We start from the raw sequence: 19,175 nt of genomic DNA on the forward strand, positions 1-19,175 counted from the left end.
TAAAAATTTGATTAATTTTTTTTACTATAAAACATTTATTTAAAAAAAAGCTAAAATAATCTTATGGGAATATTAGAAGTAAAATAAATATTTTTAAAAAAAATTATTTTTAACACTTAAAATTTTTTTTTTCACTTTTTAGAACACTTTTCATATTTTTTTTATAATATTTACCATCTAATAATAATAATAATAATAATAATAATAATAATAATAATAATAATAATAATAATAAATTTTTAAAAAATTTTCCGAAAATAAATTTTTAGATATTCAATTTTTTTTATATATTTTTCTTAGGAGTAAAAAGCTCAAATTTTTCCTGATTATAATTTAAAGTATAAATATTTTTATTTTTTTATGATAAATATCATCTTATGTATAAAAACAAAAATAATTTATATTTTGATAATTAGAATAAAATTTTTTATTAAAAATGTAAATTTGACTTGTTTGTATTTTTTTAATATTAATTATAACAAATAATGAAATTTAAAAAGAGTAATTTTGTTATTTTGACAATAATAACAGCAAAAAAATAAATAATTTTTTTAATATGAAAGTCTGATTTGAAATAAGTGCATGAAAATTTTAAAAATAAAATAAAAAAAATAATTAATCAAAATATTTTCAATTCATTAATTTAATGAATTAAAAAAATAAAAAATTAGTAAATCTCTAAAAACCATTCCCTCCAAAAACCGGCAGCGATTCGATTTGGCAACGGTGAAGTTTTCTCGTGAATTTCCTACAGAGAGGATGAGCAGCCACCATCCGCTGTCTTTCCTGGTACAAGACGATTGTTTTTTTTCTTGCTTCCAAATTTCTTATTACCTTTTCATTCCGTTTTAATTTTTAGGATCAACCTGATATATTTTCCATCTTATTCTTTCTTTTACTCTTTTTGAATTTGAGGATCTTTTTTTCTTTCTTGTAGTCTGTTGGATTAGCATATATAGTGAAATGATTTTGCTCATTCTATGTTTGATGAAATGCTTAAGAAAAGGCGGTTTGGAGTTCTGAGGTACTATGCTTAGCCAAGTGATAGTAATAAAAGGAAGACATCGGTAGGTAACATTTATTCTTGGAAATTCGTAGTAGGTTATTGTTTCAATTGATTTTGTTTTAGCAGTAGGCGATTGTGCTAAATCTGGTGTGCTTAAGTTGAGCTATATTGGGAGAAGTTACGCTTACCCGTTAACGAGGTTATTTTATTTCACGTTTTTACCTAACAGGGACGTTCATCTGTCTCTGTCCCTCTCTCCAATTGGAAAGTCAACAAGAATTTCCTGTATAATTAGCCTATTTAGTGCATGTTTGGCCGGCTTTACGTGCTTTCCATTGGCCTTTTCTAGCCAGCCGAATTAGAATGGTAAGCATTTTTGTCAAGAAATTAGATGCACTAGTCAATCTGGTACAGTAAGAAGTTTTAAGAAAATCATTTACAAGCAGGAGAGGAGATTGATCATGGCTCTGCGTGGTTTGCACAAAGCCTCTAAGGGCTCAGCTTTGGGCATGCAGAGTCCTGTTCCCTCCATCATATCAATATCCTCCTCACCAATCCTTTCCAACTCAAACGACTGAATCAAGGCTCCCAATGTCAGCCCTATAACTCGCCTGCCCAACTTTGCCTCAGGACAAGCCCGCCTTCCAACACCAAATGGAATTAAATGATACCCCTCACCATCCTCACTTTCAAATCTTTCTGGCATAAATTTTGTTGCATCAGTCCACAGTTTAGGGTCCCTGTGAATGGTCCATAGATTGGCTAGTAGCATTGTGCCTCCTGGCACATGAAAACCACCAACAGTGCAATCTTCGGATGATTCATGTGGCAGGAGAATTGGGACTGGTGGAAACAACCTAAATGTCTCATTAATTACATTTTGTAGGTAATTCAGTTGTGGCAGGTCTGATTCATCAAGCAGGCGGTCTTCTCCCACGTGACTGTTTATCTCCACCCAAGCCTTGTGCATAGCATCTGGATGGTTGTGGAGAAGTGATAATGCCCATTCAGTGGTCGTTGCTGAACTTTCAGTCCCAGCAACTAGCAATGCCTGCACATATCCGATAATACAAGATGTCAGAGGTACTTCTTTGGATGGTCCTTGATGTGGCCCAACCGCAAGTGCACGGGTCGTACAAGTAATACAGTAAAGATATCGTTCCCACGAGGAGTTGTGTTAATGATTGAATTTTTGATATAAAAAGTTGACTAAATTGAACAATTCTTGAAATTAAGGTAACAAATTGATGGGTATTTGAGTATGAAATCTATATGATCAAAATTAATAATCTATCCAACAATGTATTAATTAAACTAAAATTGCATCAAATTGAAAGAAGCAAGTTGAAATATGGCAAGATTTTAAAATGGCAAGCAATTAAATTCAATTGAAAATTAGCAATGGTAAAAAGGTGATTCCGGAGTTCGGGATTTCATATTCGAGCTATTTTGGGATTTTAAATTGGTTATCCAATCTTATGAAACTTATGGGTTTTGAGGAGATTAATTCTTAAATCCTTTGAATTCCCTTTCGAGTGAGACAAAGAATGCCTTAATCAATCTAATCCTACTTTCGTGGACTTAGAGTTAATTAAGACCCATTAAGTTCTTTAATTAATCTGTGAATCCTCTTAATCCTTAGCCTATTTCTAGGTCTAAGTTAATTAAGTCCAATTTCTTGATTATCTATCACAGGGCCTTCTCCTTTCGGTGCTTCAACCATGGATTAAGAACATCACTTAATGGGATCCTACACTAAGCATGTCATTAAGCACACAAGAAATGAATAAAACTCATTAAGACCACAAAATATGGATTACCCAATCAAAATCCACAAAATATCTCAAATATTACAACCCTTACTCCAGAATCAAAAGTAAAACTACTCACTATCCATAATGCTTACAAGATATAATGAGTTTAAATGGAAATAAAGCTTTAATCTAAGCTAAGGAATAAGAAATTAAACACTAGAAATGTAGAAAAATGTAAGGAAAGAAAGAAATCTGCAGATCTTGGTTGAAAATGGTGTGGAAGGTGAAAGTGACTCTTCAAATTCTGCCTCTCTTCTCCTTTCCTTTTCTGCTCCTTTTTTTTTTTTTTTTAAATGGGAAAATGAGACTATTTATAGCATTTTTCTGACATGGAGCCCTAAAATGGTATGTTCTAGGAGGAATTATCTGAGGGAATCTTCTGCCAGCTCATTAATGAACTCTTTATGGGACTGCATAAGTGGACTGTATAAGTTATGCAGTCCCTTATGCAGTTTTCGGCTGATTCTGGTTCACTTATGCGAAACTGCATGACTTGGTGCATAGGCTATGCACAATTCCGTGAAGGTGCATAAGGGAGGCAAGAATGTGCATAAGCTATGCAGTCTCCTTATGCACATTTTGGCAGGTATTGGAACAGTGATTTTTCTCCTTATGCAGATCTGCATAGCTTATGCGGCAAGTTATGCACAATTTGGTCAATGCATATTTCAGCTTGAAAACTTGTTTTTGACATCTTTGGCTGTAGAAGTCACTCCTCAGTGGCAAAATTTCTCTTCAGTCCTTCAAAAACACCATTTTTCCTACAAAACAAAGTAAAAATTACAAATTAATCCAAAATCGACAATTATGAAAAACTAACTAATTAACTAATGAAATTAGCTAAAAATGACTAATAATCAAATAAAATGGTTATGAAATTAGACCTAAATGACTATGCAAAATATATGCATCAAATACCCCCAAACTCAAGCTTTTGCTTGTCCTCAAGCAAACTTTAAAATGTGGTGCAAAAATTTTAGGGGTGCCTTATCCAAAGAGTTATGAAAATCACCCATTAAGGTAACTTAACACCCTTTTAGCCATACCAGCAATCCATATACCCATCCTTCAAAATGCAAAGAATTTAATGCTTATCCAAGCTTTCACCGCTTAGCCATCAAGTCAATTATCATTCAAAATCCCCAAACCAACCAATCAAGAGAGAGAGTCATGCTCAAAAGGAATTCTAGAACAATCAATAGTCAAAGTGTCTCTATATGGAATGATGGAATTGAATGAGTGAATGAATAGTTTTCCAATCCCATAGGCAAATTCCCTACTCCCATCTCCACTAATGTAGCAAGTACTATCTAGAGATCAAAGGTCTTTTTAGGGATGTAATGGGGTCATGGGGTTCAAAATGAGGCTAAGAAGAAGAATGGGTAAAAAGGATTCAAAGCATGAGAATATTTCCAATCTTAACAACATAAGGTACACTTCTTATTTTATTTTATTTTATTTTATTTTTTTTATTATTTTTTTTTGTATATATGGAGGAGAGAAGTACACAATGAGAATTGTCAAGTGCTAGCATAGTTTACAAAACACATAAAATGGATGGACATTTTGATACTTTAAACTTGTATTTTGCATTTTCTTTTGATGATTGTCCCTAAAAATGCCACCCCCAAACTCATTTCTTTTAATACTTTGGGTGGATTTCTTTCATTTTGAATGGCAATAGTGAAAAGCACATATACTAGCACTTTTACAAGATGACAAGCACTTCTTCTCCCTTTTATTGTATATTTTTTTATTTTTATTATTATTTTTTTAAAAAGTGTACCTAATATTCAATATTATTCTCATGAAAAGGGTTGGAGTGTTTGGTTCATTGGCTAGATAGCAATAAGGATTTCAAGAAAAATTAGGGATAAAAAGGCTCAAAGGGGTTTTCAAAGGTCAATTTTAATTAGGAAAAAGGGCCAAAGGTTTAAAATGAGAAGGTTTAAATCAAAGAATGCCTAATCATCTCTCTTTTCAAGTACAAGCTGGTATTTCGCCTTGAAAGGTTTAGAAAATTTGTTCTAGGATTGGTGAGACATCATTTGACTACCTTATATCCAATAACTCCCTCTAAACACTCCAATCTCTAAAGGACTAGTTGGGTGGCTTTTTGGCTAAGAAGATATAGGCAAGGGATAGACATTTCAAAACCTTGCACCTCTTAGGAAACTTTCAATCCACAAACCCAACTAAAAGGTGAGTCAAATCACTCTCATAGGCAGCTTTTCAATACTCAAGGGATTTGGCAAAAGATTTTAATGCATGATGCATGATTCCTAAAATGAGTAATGCATTAACTAAATGGAGGAAGTCTATTTGTATGCAATGTGTACAATTTCTAAGTGATGTATAATGTGTGTGTAAATGTGTTATGTATATGTATGTATGGATGTATATGTAAAATATTTACAATATATGTAGATGGAATGGGATGAGATGCTCTATACTCAAAATGTGAAAAATTAAAGCCAAAAATCAAAATGTGCACCCCCAAACTCAAAATTGGACATTGTCCTCAATGTCTCAAGTAGTGGATAACCAAAACTCAAAGCAAATAATATTGACCAGGAATTGTAAAAATTAAGAGCAAAAAGAAAGAGTTACCTGGTATGGAGCAGAGGAGAATTCAAGATATAAAGGGATGCATAAGAAGCTGCATAGGTTATGCAGAGTAAAGTACTGTCCAGATCAAGTGCATAAGTAGGGTGCATAAGCCGTGCGGTTCTGCATGAGTGACAATATGGGTTGCATAGGCTATGCAGGACAGTTGCATAAGGGGAATACAACCTGTGCAGTTCTGCATAAGTAGCAGAAAGGGTTGCACAGGCTATGCAAAACAGTTGCATAAGGAAATTCATAGCCTGTGCAGTGTATACAAAAGTTGCTGCATGAGGATTGGCAAGGGGAAATGTACAACCAGCAGTAGAAGCATTAAAATATATACAGAGTATGGGCAAATATGTACAAAAGGGTAATAAGTGCAATGAAAATCAAAGAAGACTAATGTAATAGCTATCCAATAAAACTTCAAGAAAAACAGAATTTAAAACAAACTAATTCAAAAGAAACATAATTCAAAGCAAACTATAAATGTATGAACATATTTACAAAGAAAAGGTCCTACAAGATTGAACAAAAGTAAAACAGAAGCTAATCTAGTTCTATTGTTTTGCCCTTGTCCAAAGATGTTGCTAAGGGGCTGGTGGCTTCTGCCGGCTGTCGAAATGATGGTGCTGGAGGAGGTGATGGAGGTGGGGGTGGCATGCCCAGAAAGATCATGAGTTGCTTCACCATCTCCTTCAATTCTTTCTGCTTGTCCCTGGTTTCCATGACAAGGTCAAATAGGTGATCATGACGATCCTTGAGTGTATCAAGACCAGTGTCGAGCTTCCTATCCACAAAGTATATATCATCACTAAGCCTGTCAAGATAGGTGAATAAGGCTTTAGTGTTGAATGCAGGAGGGGCTGTGGATGAGGAAGGTTCAGCTGTAGGAGGTATGGGCTGAGCAGAAGCTGCTGGGGTCTCCTGTGCAGGCTGAGGGGGTGGGGTAGGTGTAGTAGGGTGCTGTGGGACTGATGGGAAAGGTTGTGTTTCTGGTTGTGCAATGGGCTCAGTTTCTGCTGCAGGTTGGGCAGTATCAAAATATGACAAATTGAACCCTGTTTTGGTTAAGTGTGCAGTATCAAAATATAAAGTGTCCACAAGTGCTGGTATTGAGTGCTCTGCAGGATTAAAACCAAAATGCTTGGCTATGACAGTTATGAGCCCACCCAAAACAATGTCACCTATGGATTTGGTGGCAATATGCAGCACATGCTCACAAAAGAAATAACCAGGAGAAACCTTAACTTTGTGAAATGCACACCATAACATAAATAGTTCAGATTCCCCACAGCACCAGAACTAGTCCCTCTGCCCAATATGGTGCTAGCAATCAGCCTATGAATAAACCTAAGTGCAGGGTCAAGTATTTGGGAGGTTTTTGATCTTCCAGCAGAGAAAGTTTGAGGTTGGTTTGTGATGATTCTCCAAAATTGGGCAGCATTCCAAATACCCTTGTTGGCTACCTCTACTCCAGTATGTGGCACTCGAAACAACCCATCAATTGCAAAACCAAAAATGCTATGAAATTGGTCCAATGACAGCTCTCTATTTTGCCCCAAGCATCTAAATTTCATAAGTGGCTTATGGTCTACATCATGCAATTTGAGGGTAGCAGAGAATGAAGAAATAAACTCCAAAACTAGAGTTGGATAAACTATCTCCTGCTTATGCACAAATTCCATCCAACCCATACCATCAAGATATGTAACTACATTGTCAAATAAACCAAGAGATTGTAGAGAATCAGCAGATATATACCTAGTGGGTTGTACCCTCCTATCCTTGAGTCTCTTAAAAGCTGCCTTTTGAATTGTATCAGGAAGAGGCCAAGGTAGCTTTGATACATGTGAAGCTACCGAAATTGTCTTTTTGCTGGAAGAGGGTGTAGAGGCTGGAGCTTTTGGCTTTTTGGGTGGTGGTTCCGACAATGGGGTGGGTGGTTCTTTGCGTTTGGATAGAGGAGGGGCAGAGGACATGGGTCGCACAGATTTTGACCGGATTTTTCGTTTGTACGTGGTTGGGGGAGGTGGTGGGGGTGTCGCTTGTGGAGGAGAATCGGGAGTGGGGGGTATCGTTGACAATGGCGAGACTTCGAGAGGAGAAGCTGGACGGGAATGGGGAGGTGACTCCATTGCCGATGGTGAGGATGGAGAGATAAGGGTGGAAATGAAAATGCAGGGTGAAGTTTAGGGTTTATGCGGTGGAAATGCTAGTGGAGAAGAAGGGGAGAGGAAGGGATATGCGGGAATGAGTATCGTGAGAGAAGAAGGACAGTGAACAGGGTTTATCGGGGTGAAGGTGGGAAAGAAAAAATTTTTGCCGAAAGGAAAAAATTTTTGCCGAAAGGAAAAAATTTGATTTAAACGGGTTTTGTAAAAGACTGCATAAGGGGAAAGTGCATGTGCATAGCTTATGCACCAGCTTATGCAAGTGTTGCCCTGTTTTGAAGTTCAGAAAAATATGTCATGCAGAAGTGCATAGGCCATGCACGCTGCTTATGCAGGTCTCGGCAACTTTTGAAATTTGGGGAGTGAAGTCATGCGGGAGTGCATAAGTTATGCACTCCCCTTATGCACCTCTCGGCGGATTTGGCTTTTCAGAGAATCGGGTCATGCAGAAGTGCATGGGTCATGCACTCTGCCCATGCAGATTTCGGCAACTTTTGAAATTTGGGTTGGTGGTCATGCAGATGTGCATAAGCTATGCACTCTGCTTATGCACTCTTCGGTGGGTTTTGAGATTCAGAGTGTGAGGTTATGCAGAAGTGCATAAGCTATGCACATTGCTTATGCATGTCTCGGCAGCTTTTGGAATTTTCGGATTTCTGGTCATGCAGAAGTGCATAAGTCATGCACTCTGCTTATGCACCCCTCGGCAGGTTTGGAATTTTTGGGTTTTTGGTTATGCAGAAGTGCATAAGTCATGCACTCTGCTTATGCACCCCTCGGCAGGTTTGGAGATTCAGAGTTTTTGGTCATGCGGGAGTGCATAAGTTATGCACTCCCCTTATGCAAACTTCGGCAGAGAGAGAAAATGAAGAATTTGAAGTTATGCAAATGTGCATAGGTCATGCACTCTGCTTATGCAAGTTTCTAAAGATGTGAAATTTGACAAAATTAGGCTATGCAGAGTTGCATAAGCTATGCACTCTCCTTATGCACTTGCAATAAAGGTGAAAAATGGCAAGAATTGTGGTTATGCAGGATTGCATAAGCTATGCAGTTGCTTATGCACAATTCAACAAGATTAAGATTGCAATGGAACATGAATTGCAACTGTGAAAAATACCCTAAAATGAGGAAATATAATTCTATGAAGCATAAACCATGAGAATTTTCACCAAAAACACATCAATATATACAAAGTTCATCAAAAATGCATCACACAAGCATGTAGATATGGATCCTACATAAAAGACCTTTGAGAACTATGCCATTTTGACTCAAATTGAGCAAATCAACATTTAGCACATTAAAACTCAATAAAATCTGCATAAGGTTGCATCTATTCACAAATGATGAAATGAAGTCTCCAAGTTTTGCCAAGAAAATGCACCATACCTACCTTGAATCCTACAACCCAAAGAAGCTCAAAACTGCAAAAATGATTCACTTACCACCATATTAACATTATAAGCATATATACTTAAAAGTCACACACCCAACCTCACCAAGAACATAAGCCATCTACTGCAGACACCCTCTTTGCTGCAGATTTCATTTTTCCTCTGCATAAACCAGATTGCAGCTCCTGCAGTTCACCAACCTTTCTCCATTGATATACATTCAACCTCACCAAAAATACAAGCCATTTGCTGCAGACACCCTTTTTGCTGCAGATTTCATTTTTCCTCTGCATGAACCAGATTGCAGCTCCTGCACAGATTATGCAGCAAAAACTTATCAGTTTTTGGGAGAGTTTGAAGGACAAAATTTTCAAGTTAAGGGTCACTCCCCCAACAGTTCACCAGCCTTTCTTCATTGAAATACATCTACAAGGGACAAGATTTAACAATGTCAAAAATTGAATTTGGGGAGATTTAAGATAAAAACTAAAGCAATGAAAATAAAAGTAAATTAGCAAAAGCAAAATAAAAGGACTTGGGATGCCTCCCAAGAGGGCTAATTTATAGTCCTTGGCTGGACTCTTCATGAATTTCACTGAAAAGAGGTGAGGGATTGGAGAGCTTGTAACAGCTTGCTCCCTTTATTGGGTCTCCAGTTATGTAATGCTTCAATCTATGCCCATTGACCTTAAAATTCCCAGATTTTTCACTCCAAATTTCAATTGCTCCATAAGGGAAAACCTTAGAAACTCTATATGGACCAGTCCACCTTGACTTGAGTTTTCTAGGGAACAATTTCAATCTTGAGTTGAACAACAAAACTGAGTCACCTTCTTTAAATTTCTTTTTCCTAAGGTGCTTATCATGCCAAATTTTAGTTCTTTCTTTGTAAATACGGGCACTTTCATAAGCATCCATCCTCAATTCCTCAAGTTCATTAAGTTGTAATAACCTTTTCTCACCAGCTTGCTTAAGATCAAAATTCAAGGTCTGAATGGCCCAATATGCTCTATGTTCTAGCTCCACAGGTAAATGACAAGACTTACCATACACCAACCTAAAGGGAGTAGTTCCTATAGGGGTTTTGTAGGCAGTCCTATATGCCCATAAATCATCATCTAGTTTGATAGACCAATCTTTCCGAGAATTGTTCACTGTTTTCTCCAAAATATGCTTGAGCTCTCTGTTAGAAATTTCAACTTGTCCTGAAGTTTGAGGGTGGTATGGGGTAGCTATCTTGTGCACTACACCATACTTCCTCATTAAGCTCTCAAATTGCTTATTGCAAAAATGGGAACCCCCATCACTAATTACAGCCCTAGGAGCTCCAAATCTACTCAAGACAAATTTCTTCAAAAATTTCACTACCACTCTAGCATCATTAGTTGGAGTTGCAATAGCTTCCACCCACTTTGACACATAGTGAACTCCAACTAAGATGTATCTATTACCATATGAAGGAGGGAATGGCCCCATAAAATCTATTCCCCAAACATCAAATAATTCCACTTCAAGAATATTATTTAGGGGCATTTGATCTCTTTTTGACAAATTTCCACTCCTTTGACATTTATCACAATCCAACACAAATTTCCTCACATCCTTAAAAAGATTTGTCCAAAAGAAACCAGCTTGCAAAATTTTACTAGCTGTCTTAGAGATTCCAAAATGTCCTCCATAATCAGAAGCATGGCAATGATGCATAATACTCTGTGTCTCCTCATTAGGAATACACCTCCTTATTAAACCATCACAACATCTCCTGAAGAGTAAAGGATCGTCCCATCTATAAAACTTCACCTCATGCAAAAACTTTTTCTTTTGTTGCCATGTCATACCTAGAGGTAAAACTCCACAAGATAGATAATTCACAATGTCTGCATACCAAGGTAGTTTAGCAACAAGAGAGAAAAGTTGTTCATCCAAGAAAAACTCATCAATAGGGATTTCATCCAATTCTTCATCATCTAATTTCAACCTACTAAGATTATCAGCAACTACATTTTCAGCTCCCTTCTTATCTCTAATCTCCAAATCAAACTCTTGTAACATCAGAATCCACCTAATAAGTCTAGGTTTAGCCTCCTTTTTACGGAGCAAATACCTAATGGCTGCGTGATCTAAAAATATAACCACCTTTGAGTCAATAATGTAAGGTCTGAATTTTTCTAATGCAAAGACAATTGCTAAAAATTCATTTTCAGTTGTTGCATAATTTGTTTGAGCCTCATCCAGTGTTCTACTAGCATAATAAATAGCATAAGCCTTTTTGTCCTTTCTTTGACCAAGAACAGCCCCAATTGCATAGTTGCTAGCATCACACATAATTTCAAAAGGTAGGCTCCAATCAGGTGGTTGCATGATTGGTGCAGTGATAAGAGCTTGCTTCAACCTGCAAAAGGCATCCAAACACTCTTGGTCAAATACAAATGGTGTGTCATTACTTAACAAATTAGACAAAGGTTTGGCTATTTTAGAAAAATCCTTGATAAAGTGTCTGTAGAACCCGGCATGTCCTAGGAAACTTCGAATTCCTTTGACATTGGTAGGAGGAGCCATCTTCTCTATCACTTCAACCTTGGCTTTATCAACCTCTATTCCTCTGTTAGACACCAAATGTCCAAGCACTATCCCTTCCTGAACCATGAAATGACACTTTTCCCAGTTTAACACAAGGTCAGTATCTGCACATCGCTGCAAAACTTTAGAAAGGTTAGCCAAGCATATATCAAATGAAGATCCATAAACAGAAAAATCGTCCATAAAAACCTCCATTATGTCTTCAATGAAATCTGAGAAGATTGCCATCATGCACCTTTGAAAAGTGGCTGGTGCATTACATAACCCAAATGGCATCCTCCTATAAGCAAAGGTTCCATATGGACAAGTAAAAGTGGTTTTCTCTTGATCATTTGGATGGATAGGGATTTGAAAAAAACCTGAATATCCATCTAAATAGCAAAAGTAAGAATGCCTAGCTAGTCTTTCCAACATTTGATCAATGAAGGGAAGTGGAAAATGATCTTTTCTAGTGGCAACATTTAATTTTCTGTAATCTATGCACATTCGCCAACTAGTTACTGTTCTGGTGGGAATTAATTCATTATTTTCATTTTGACCACTGTCATTCCACCCTTTTTTGGGACAACATGTACTGAGCTCACCCAAGTACTGTCTGAGATGGGATATATGATCCCTGCATCAAGCAACTTCAAAATTTCCTTTTTAACAACTTCTTTCATATTTGGGTTCAACCTCCTCTGATGTTCAATAGATGGTTTACAATTTTCTTCCAAACTGATTCTATGCATGCAAAAGTGTGGGCTTATTCCCTTAATGTCATCTATGGTGTATCCCAAAACTTTCCTAAATTGCCTCAACACTCTTAACAACTTATCAGCCTCTAAAGTACTCAAATTTGCATTTACAATTACTGGATAAGTGTTATTGGTGCCAAGAAATTCATACCTGAGCTGAGAAGGAAGTTGCTTAAGTTCTACCTTAGGTGCATCTTCTTCCTTGAATGATGGTTGCTTAAATTCGACTTTTTCCTTTTGTGTGAGTTGAAAAACTGGAGCAGAAATGAATGGTGGACTTCCCTCTAAGTGTTGAGCATATGCAGCTACATGAGGGTTGTCATAGTCTATGCCTCCTCCATGAACCAAACAATTTTCAAGTGGATCTTCTGGATATTTCTTTCTGAAGTGTTCTTCAACCAGCTCATCAATAATATCAACTCTCAAGCAAGTATCAGCTTCAGAATGATGCTTTTTCATAGTGTTATTAATATTGAAAACCAATTGCTCTTCACCAACCCTAAGAGTCAGCTTTTCTCCCTTAACATCAATCAATGCTCCTGCTGTAGCTAGAAAGGGTCTTCCCAAGATAATTGGGATATTAAAATCTTCCTCCATGTCCAAGATGACAAAGTCAACAGGTATGTAGAACTTCCCAACCTTCAGAGGCACATTCTCCAAAATCCCTTCAGGATACTTAATTGACCTGTCAGCTAACTGAAGAGAAATGTGGGTTGGTTTAAGATCTCCCATATTGAGCTTCTCATAAATGGAAAGGGGCATAAGGCTAACAATAGCCCCTAAATCACATAAAGCTTTTGTAGAACATGATTCCCCTATGTGGCACGGAATTGAAAAACTCCCTGGATCCTTGAGCTTTGGGGGAAGTTTCCTTTGAAGGATAGCACTACATTCTTCTGTCAAAGCTACAGTTTCATCATCTTCAAGTTTCCTCTTGTTTGAGAGAATTTCTTTCAAGAATTTTGCATAAGAGGGCATTTGTGAAAGAGCATCAACAAACGGCACATTTATGTAAAGCTTCTTCAAAACCTCTAAGAACTTCCCAAATTGCTTATCAAGCTTGGCTTTGTGAAATCTTTGTGGAAAGGGAAGTTGTGGCTTGTAGGGTTCAGGAGGTATATATTTCTCTTCCTTCTCTTCAAATTCCTCTTTACATTTTTCTGCACTCTCTTGTTTTTCACTCTCATCAGTTCCTTTCTCATTTTCTCTCTTCTCACTGTTTTCACTCTTCTCATCATTTATAACTTTCCCACTTCTTAAAGTAATAGCTTGACACTGCTCTCTTGGGTTTTCTGGTTGACTTGGAAGTTTTTCAAAAGATTTAGCACCTGAGGAAAATGCTTGTTGTGCAATCTGGTTTTCCAGCATTCTGTTGTGTGTTTGCATCTGTTTCAGCCTTGCTTTCATCTCTCTCATCTCCTCATCATGCTTATTTTGGTTAGTAAGAATTTGTTGCAATAAAGCTTCAGTGGTGGAATTTCGTTCTTGCTGTTTTGGTGGAGGGTTCATATTTTTCTGCTGAAAATTAGGCAGTGGTTGCCTATTTTGCTGATATGGAACTCCTTGTTGCTGATGTGGTTGAAAATTCTGATTTTGAACTTGATTTTGCTGATTTCCCCATGAAAAGTTGGGATGATTCCTCCAATTTGGATTGTAAGTTTGAGAATAAGAATTCCCCATTTGTTTGTTTCCATAATTACCAACATATGCTGCTTGTTCTCCATAATCTACTCCACAGCTGGTAGTTTCCTCTGCATAAGCCACTTGTTGTGAACTTCCAGCTGATGATGATGAACTAACCAACATACTCAGATCTTCCATCTTCTTAGCAAGGACATTTGTAAGTGCATCAAACTTTGCATTAATCATGTTGAATGGATCAAGATCATACATTCCAGCAGCTTGCCTCTTTTGAGTTGGAGCTGGTCCTCTTGGACTACTCCAAAGATGAGTATTCTTTGCAATTTTCTCCAATAGCTCATAAGCTTCATCTTCATGCTTCATAATAAATTCCCCTCCTGTTTGAGCATCAATAATCCCTCTGATTGCAGGAGTGACATTTGTGTAAAAATTCTGATTTATCATCCATTTTGGAATGGCATGATGTGGGCATAATCTCTCTAATTCCTTCCATCTCATCCATGACTCATATAGAGTTTCATCTTCTCTTGGTCTGAAAGCTGTCATTTGATTCCTCAACTCTTGAGTTTTTCCAGGTGGAAAATATTGTGCAAGAAATGCATCAGTGAGTTGCTCCCAATTTGTAATGGAGTTGTGAGGTAAAGAGTCAAGCCAATCCAATGCTCTATCTTTCAAAGAGAATGGGAATAGCTTCAATCTTGCTGCATCATCTGACACTCCAGGTTGTTTTTGCATGTCACAAATCATAGCAAACTTCTTCAGATGAGTATGTGGATTTTCAGAAGGATGCCCTCCAAATTGAGAATTCTGAATCATTTGAAGGACTCCAAAATCCATCTTATAACTATTTGCATCAATTCTTGGTCTTGCTATACTCTCTCTCAAGTCATCAAAACGTGGAAAAGCATGATCCATCATACTTCCCCTAGGCACGTTTGCATTAACAACTTCTTCTCCTTGGGCTTCATTTTCATTGTTTTGACCATTTCCAGCATTACCAACACCAATTCTAATTCTTTCATCAGCCTTGTCTGCTTCTAATTTAGTTTCTCTCAAAGCTTCTTTCCTTCTTCTGGTTTCTTTCTTGTTGGCTTTACAAAATTTCTCAATTTCAGGATTGAACAATAAGGATGTGTCACTCGTGCTTCTAGCTCTTCTCATAAAAGATTAAAAGTACCTGAAAAAGAACAAACAAACACAAAATGAAAAGATAACAAAGAAAATAAAACTAAAATAATCAAGAATTCAATCTTAAACAAACAACTCCCCGGCAACGGCGCCAAAAACTTGATGTGGCCCAACCGCAAGTGCACGGGTCGTACAAGTAATACAGTAAAGATATCGTTCCCACGAGAAGTTGTGTTAATGATTGAATTTTTGATATAAAAAGTTGACTAAATTGAACAATTCTTGAAATTAAGGTAACAAATTGATGGGTATTTGAGTATGAAATCTATATGATCAAAATTAATAATCTATCCAACAATGTATTAATTAAACTAAAATTGCATCAAATTGAAAGAAGCAAGTTGAAATATGGCAAGATTTTAAAATGGCAAGCAATTAAATTCAATTGAAAATTAGCAATGGTAAAAAGGTGATTCCGGAGTTCGGGATTTCATATTCGAGCTATTTTGGGATTTTAAATTGGTTATCCAATCTTATGAAACTTATGGATTTTAAGGAGATTAATTCTTAAATCCTTTGAATTCCCTTTCGAGTGAGACAAAGAATGCCTTAATCAATCTAATCCTACTTTCGTGGACTTAGAGTTAATTAAGATCCATTAAGTTCTTTAATTAATCTGTGAATCCTCTTAATCCTTAGCCTATTTCTAGGTCTAAGTTGATTAAGTCCAATTTCTTGATTATCTATCACAGGGCCTTCTCCTTTCGGTGCTTCAACCATGGATTAAGAACATCACTTAATGGGATCCTACACTAAGCATGTCATTAAGCACACAAGAAATGAATAAAACTCATTAAGACCACAAAATATGGATTACCCAATCAAAATCCACAAAATATCTCAAATATTACAACCTTTACTCCAGAATCAAAAGTAAAACTACTCACTATCCATAATGCTTACAAGATATAATGAATTTAAATGGAAATAAAGCTTTAATCTAAGCTAAGGAATAAGAAATTAAACACTAGAAATGTAGAAAAATGTAAGGAAAGAAAGAAATCTGCAGATCTTGGTTGAAAATGGTGTGGAAGGTGAAAGTGACTCTTCAAATTCTGCCTCTCTTCTCCTTTCCTTTTCTGCTCCTTTTTTTTTTTTAAATGGGAAAATGAGACTATTTATAGCATTTTTCTGACATGGAGCCCTAAAATGGTTTTTATTGATTTGGAAGCGATCTTTCTCATTAGAAGCTTGATGGAGAAATATAGAGATGGGAAGAAAGATCTACACATGGTTTTTATTGATTTGGAGAAGGCTTATGATAGTGTTACAAGAGAGGTCTTATGGAATGCGTTAGAACAAAAGAGGGTATCTATTAGGTATATACAAGTATTGAAAGATATGTATGAAGGAGCAACTACTATTGTGCGCACAGTGGGAGGGGACACAAGAGATTTTCCGATCTCAATTGGATTACACCAAGGATCAGCCATAAGCCCTTACCTTTTTACATTAGTTTTAGATGAACTGACGAAACATATACAAGAGAGTATTCCTTGGTGCATGATGTTTGCGGATGATATTGTTCTGATAGATGAGACACGAGAAGGAGTCAATAGGAAGCTAGAACTTTGGAGAAGTACTCTAGAGTCAAAGGGTTTTAAGTTAAGTAGAACGAAGACAGAATACATGCATTGCAAGTTCAGTGAAGGCCAAACTAGTGATAGGGAAGGAGTTAGTTTGAATGGAGTGGCACTGTCCCAAAGTAATCACTTTAAATATCTAGGCTCAGTCCTTCAAGTAGATGGGGGATGTGAGGAGGATGTTAGTCATAGGATTAAAGCCGGATGGTTGAAGTGGAGACGTTCCACGGGATTTTTATGTGATCGTAAGATTCCCAATAAATTAAAAGGAACATTTTACCGCATGACCCATACGACGGCTATGCTATATGGTAGTGAGTGTTGGGCACTGAAAGAGTCGTATGCATCTAAGATAAGAGTTGCAGAGATGAGAATGTTAAGGTGGATGAGTGGCCATACTAGACTAGATAAAGTCCGTAATGAAAGTATTAGAGAAAAGGTAGGAGTGGTGCCAATTGAAGATAAGTTGAGAGAAGGGAGATTGAGGTGGTTTGGTCATGTGAAGCGTAGACATACGGAGGCTCCAGTTAGACAAGTAGAGCACATTAGGCTAGAGGATAGAAAGAAAAAAAGGGGTAGACCTAAATTGACTTGGAGGAGAGTAGTACAGCATGACTTAGAAGCATTACACATTTCTGAGGATTTAACCCAAAATCGTTCAGAGTGGAAAAAGCGAATCCATATAGCCGACCCCAAATTTTTGGGATAAAGGCTTAGTTGAGTTGAGTTGAGTTGAGTTGGAGCCCTAAAATGGTATGTTCTAGGAGGAATTATCTGAGGGAATCTTCTGCCAGCTCATTAATGAACTCTTTATGGGACTGCATAAGTGGACTGCATAAGTTATGCAGTCCCTTATGCAGTTTTCGGCTGATTCTGGTTCACTTATGCGAAACTGCATGACTTGGTGCATAGGCTATGCACAATTCCGTGAAGGTGCATAAGGGAGGCGAGAATGTGCATAAGCTATGCAGTCTCCTTATGCACATTTCGGCAGGTATTGGAACAGTGATTTTTCTCCTTATGCAGATCTGCATAGCTTATGCGGCAAGTTATGCACAATTTGGTCAATGCATATTTCAGCTTGAAAACTTGTTTTTGACATCTTTGGCTGTAGAAGTCACTCCTCAATGGCAAAATTTCTCTTCAGTCCTTCAAAAACACCATTTTTCCTACAAAACAAAGTAAAAATTACAAATTAATCCAAAATCGACAATTATGAAAAACTAACTAATTAACTAATGAAATTAGCTAAAAATGACTAATAATCAAATAAAATGGTTATGAAATTAGACCTAAATGACTATGCAAAATGTATGCATCAGTCCTCAAAGAAGGAAAGAGATGTATTATGCTATTTACCAGAATAAGGCCTTTGATTGTTTTTTCAGTGTAGAAATCTGCATCTGTTTTTTGCATCGATAACAAAAGATCAATCAAAGTTTGTTTTTTCTGTTCTTTGTTGCTTGCATCAAGCTTATCCAAATCTATAGATGAATCGGTCCTTGTTCGGTGTTCATCCAGGAGGTGCTGGAAAAACTTGTCTTGTTTCTTCATCAATTTCACCATCCTTTTCTCCACTCCTTGAAAATCCACCCACCGGAGCACAGGGAGGAAATCACCTAAATTTGAATTCCGATGAAGTTCCACTACCTCTCTCATTATTTCTTGAAATTCCTTTGCTTCTTCATCCTTCACATCTTTTCCATAACACCTCTTCCCTGCTATCATTCTCAGCATACTATTGAATGAAATATCCACCAATCTTGTTCCAAGCTTCACCCTTATTGAGCTGGTGCTGGAATCTTGGAACAGTTGCTTCAGCAATTGCCTAACTTCCTGCTCCCGAATGCCAGAGAATGTGGCTAGGCGGCTTGTAGAGAAGAGCTCTATTGTTGTAAGACGCCGGAGGTTGCACCAGTGGTCCCCATAGGAAGATAATCCTATTGTGGTGTAGTTGTAATTTAGATGTTTTCCAGCAAGCAACTGAGGGCGATTAGCAAAGATAATGTCATTCTTTGTGAAGCATTCTTCTACTGCAGTTGGTGAGGATACTACAGGGACATTTCGGGCTCCAAACTTGAGAAATAAGATGTGGCCATGCTTCTCTGAAAGTTGGTGTAGAGTTCGATGAACTGGTTCCTTCAACAAATATAGATGACCTATAATTGGCAGAGCAAGTGGGCTTGGTGGAAGGTTTCTGAAGTTTGCAAAATTCTGGGTAATGAGCTTTGAAAAAAAGAGAAAAAAGAAGAAGAAGAAGAGGAGGAGTGCCAAAGTCAAGTTAGCAGCATCCATTCTTTTGTTGCAGTTTTGGTGCTTCCTTTCCCACTTCTACGATCTATTTGAAGTCATAGGAATAGCAGTGATTGAGCAAGGAATTTATTTTAGTTGGGTATTCGGCCTGAGTGCTTCGCTTGGAACTATGTAATTTGTAATTTTCCATTACAT

The 19,175-nt window shown here is 37.1% G+C and overlaps 1 protein-coding gene, 1 long non-coding RNA gene and 1 other non-coding gene across 4 annotated transcripts; 2 read left to right on the forward strand and 1 right to left on the reverse strand.

Moving 5' to 3' along the window:
- Positions 1-588: 588 nt before the first annotated feature.
- LOC110663671 (uncharacterized) lies at positions 589-2,013 on the forward strand. 2 transcript variants are annotated; one of them, XR_009141926.1, is made up of 3 exons: positions 589-789; positions 938-1,372; positions 1,893-2,013. It is a non-coding gene; the product is annotated as an uncharacterized LOC110663671 (long non-coding RNA). The 2 variants fall into 2 exon arrangements; XR_009141927.1 differs by lacking the exon at positions 1,893-2,013 and having other exon boundaries at positions 938-1,067; positions 1,236-1,564.
- LOC110663670 (cytochrome P450 81Q32-like) lies at positions 1,443-19,022 on the reverse strand. Its single transcript, XM_058130890.1, has 2 exons — positions 18,087-19,022; positions 1,443-2,057 (listed from the first exon to the last, which is right to left on the reverse strand). Exons 1-2 carry the CDS (start codon positions 19,020-19,022, stop codon positions 1,443-1,445), a joined length of 1,551 nt encoding a protein of 516 aa, XP_057986873.1.
- Positions 14,411-14,518, forward strand: LOC131171614 (small nucleolar RNA R71). Its single transcript, XR_009142274.1, has one exon. It is a non-coding gene; the product is annotated as a small nucleolar RNA R71 (small nucleolar RNA).
- Positions 19,023-19,175: the final 153 nt, after the last annotated feature.

The sequence above is a fragment of the Hevea brasiliensis genome, chromosome 12 (genome assembly GCF_030052815.1).
Source record: "Hevea brasiliensis isolate MT/VB/25A 57/8 chromosome 12, ASM3005281v1, whole genome shotgun sequence".
In the NCBI taxonomy this organism is placed as follows: domain Eukaryota; kingdom Viridiplantae; phylum Streptophyta; class Magnoliopsida; order Malpighiales; family Euphorbiaceae; genus Hevea; species Hevea brasiliensis.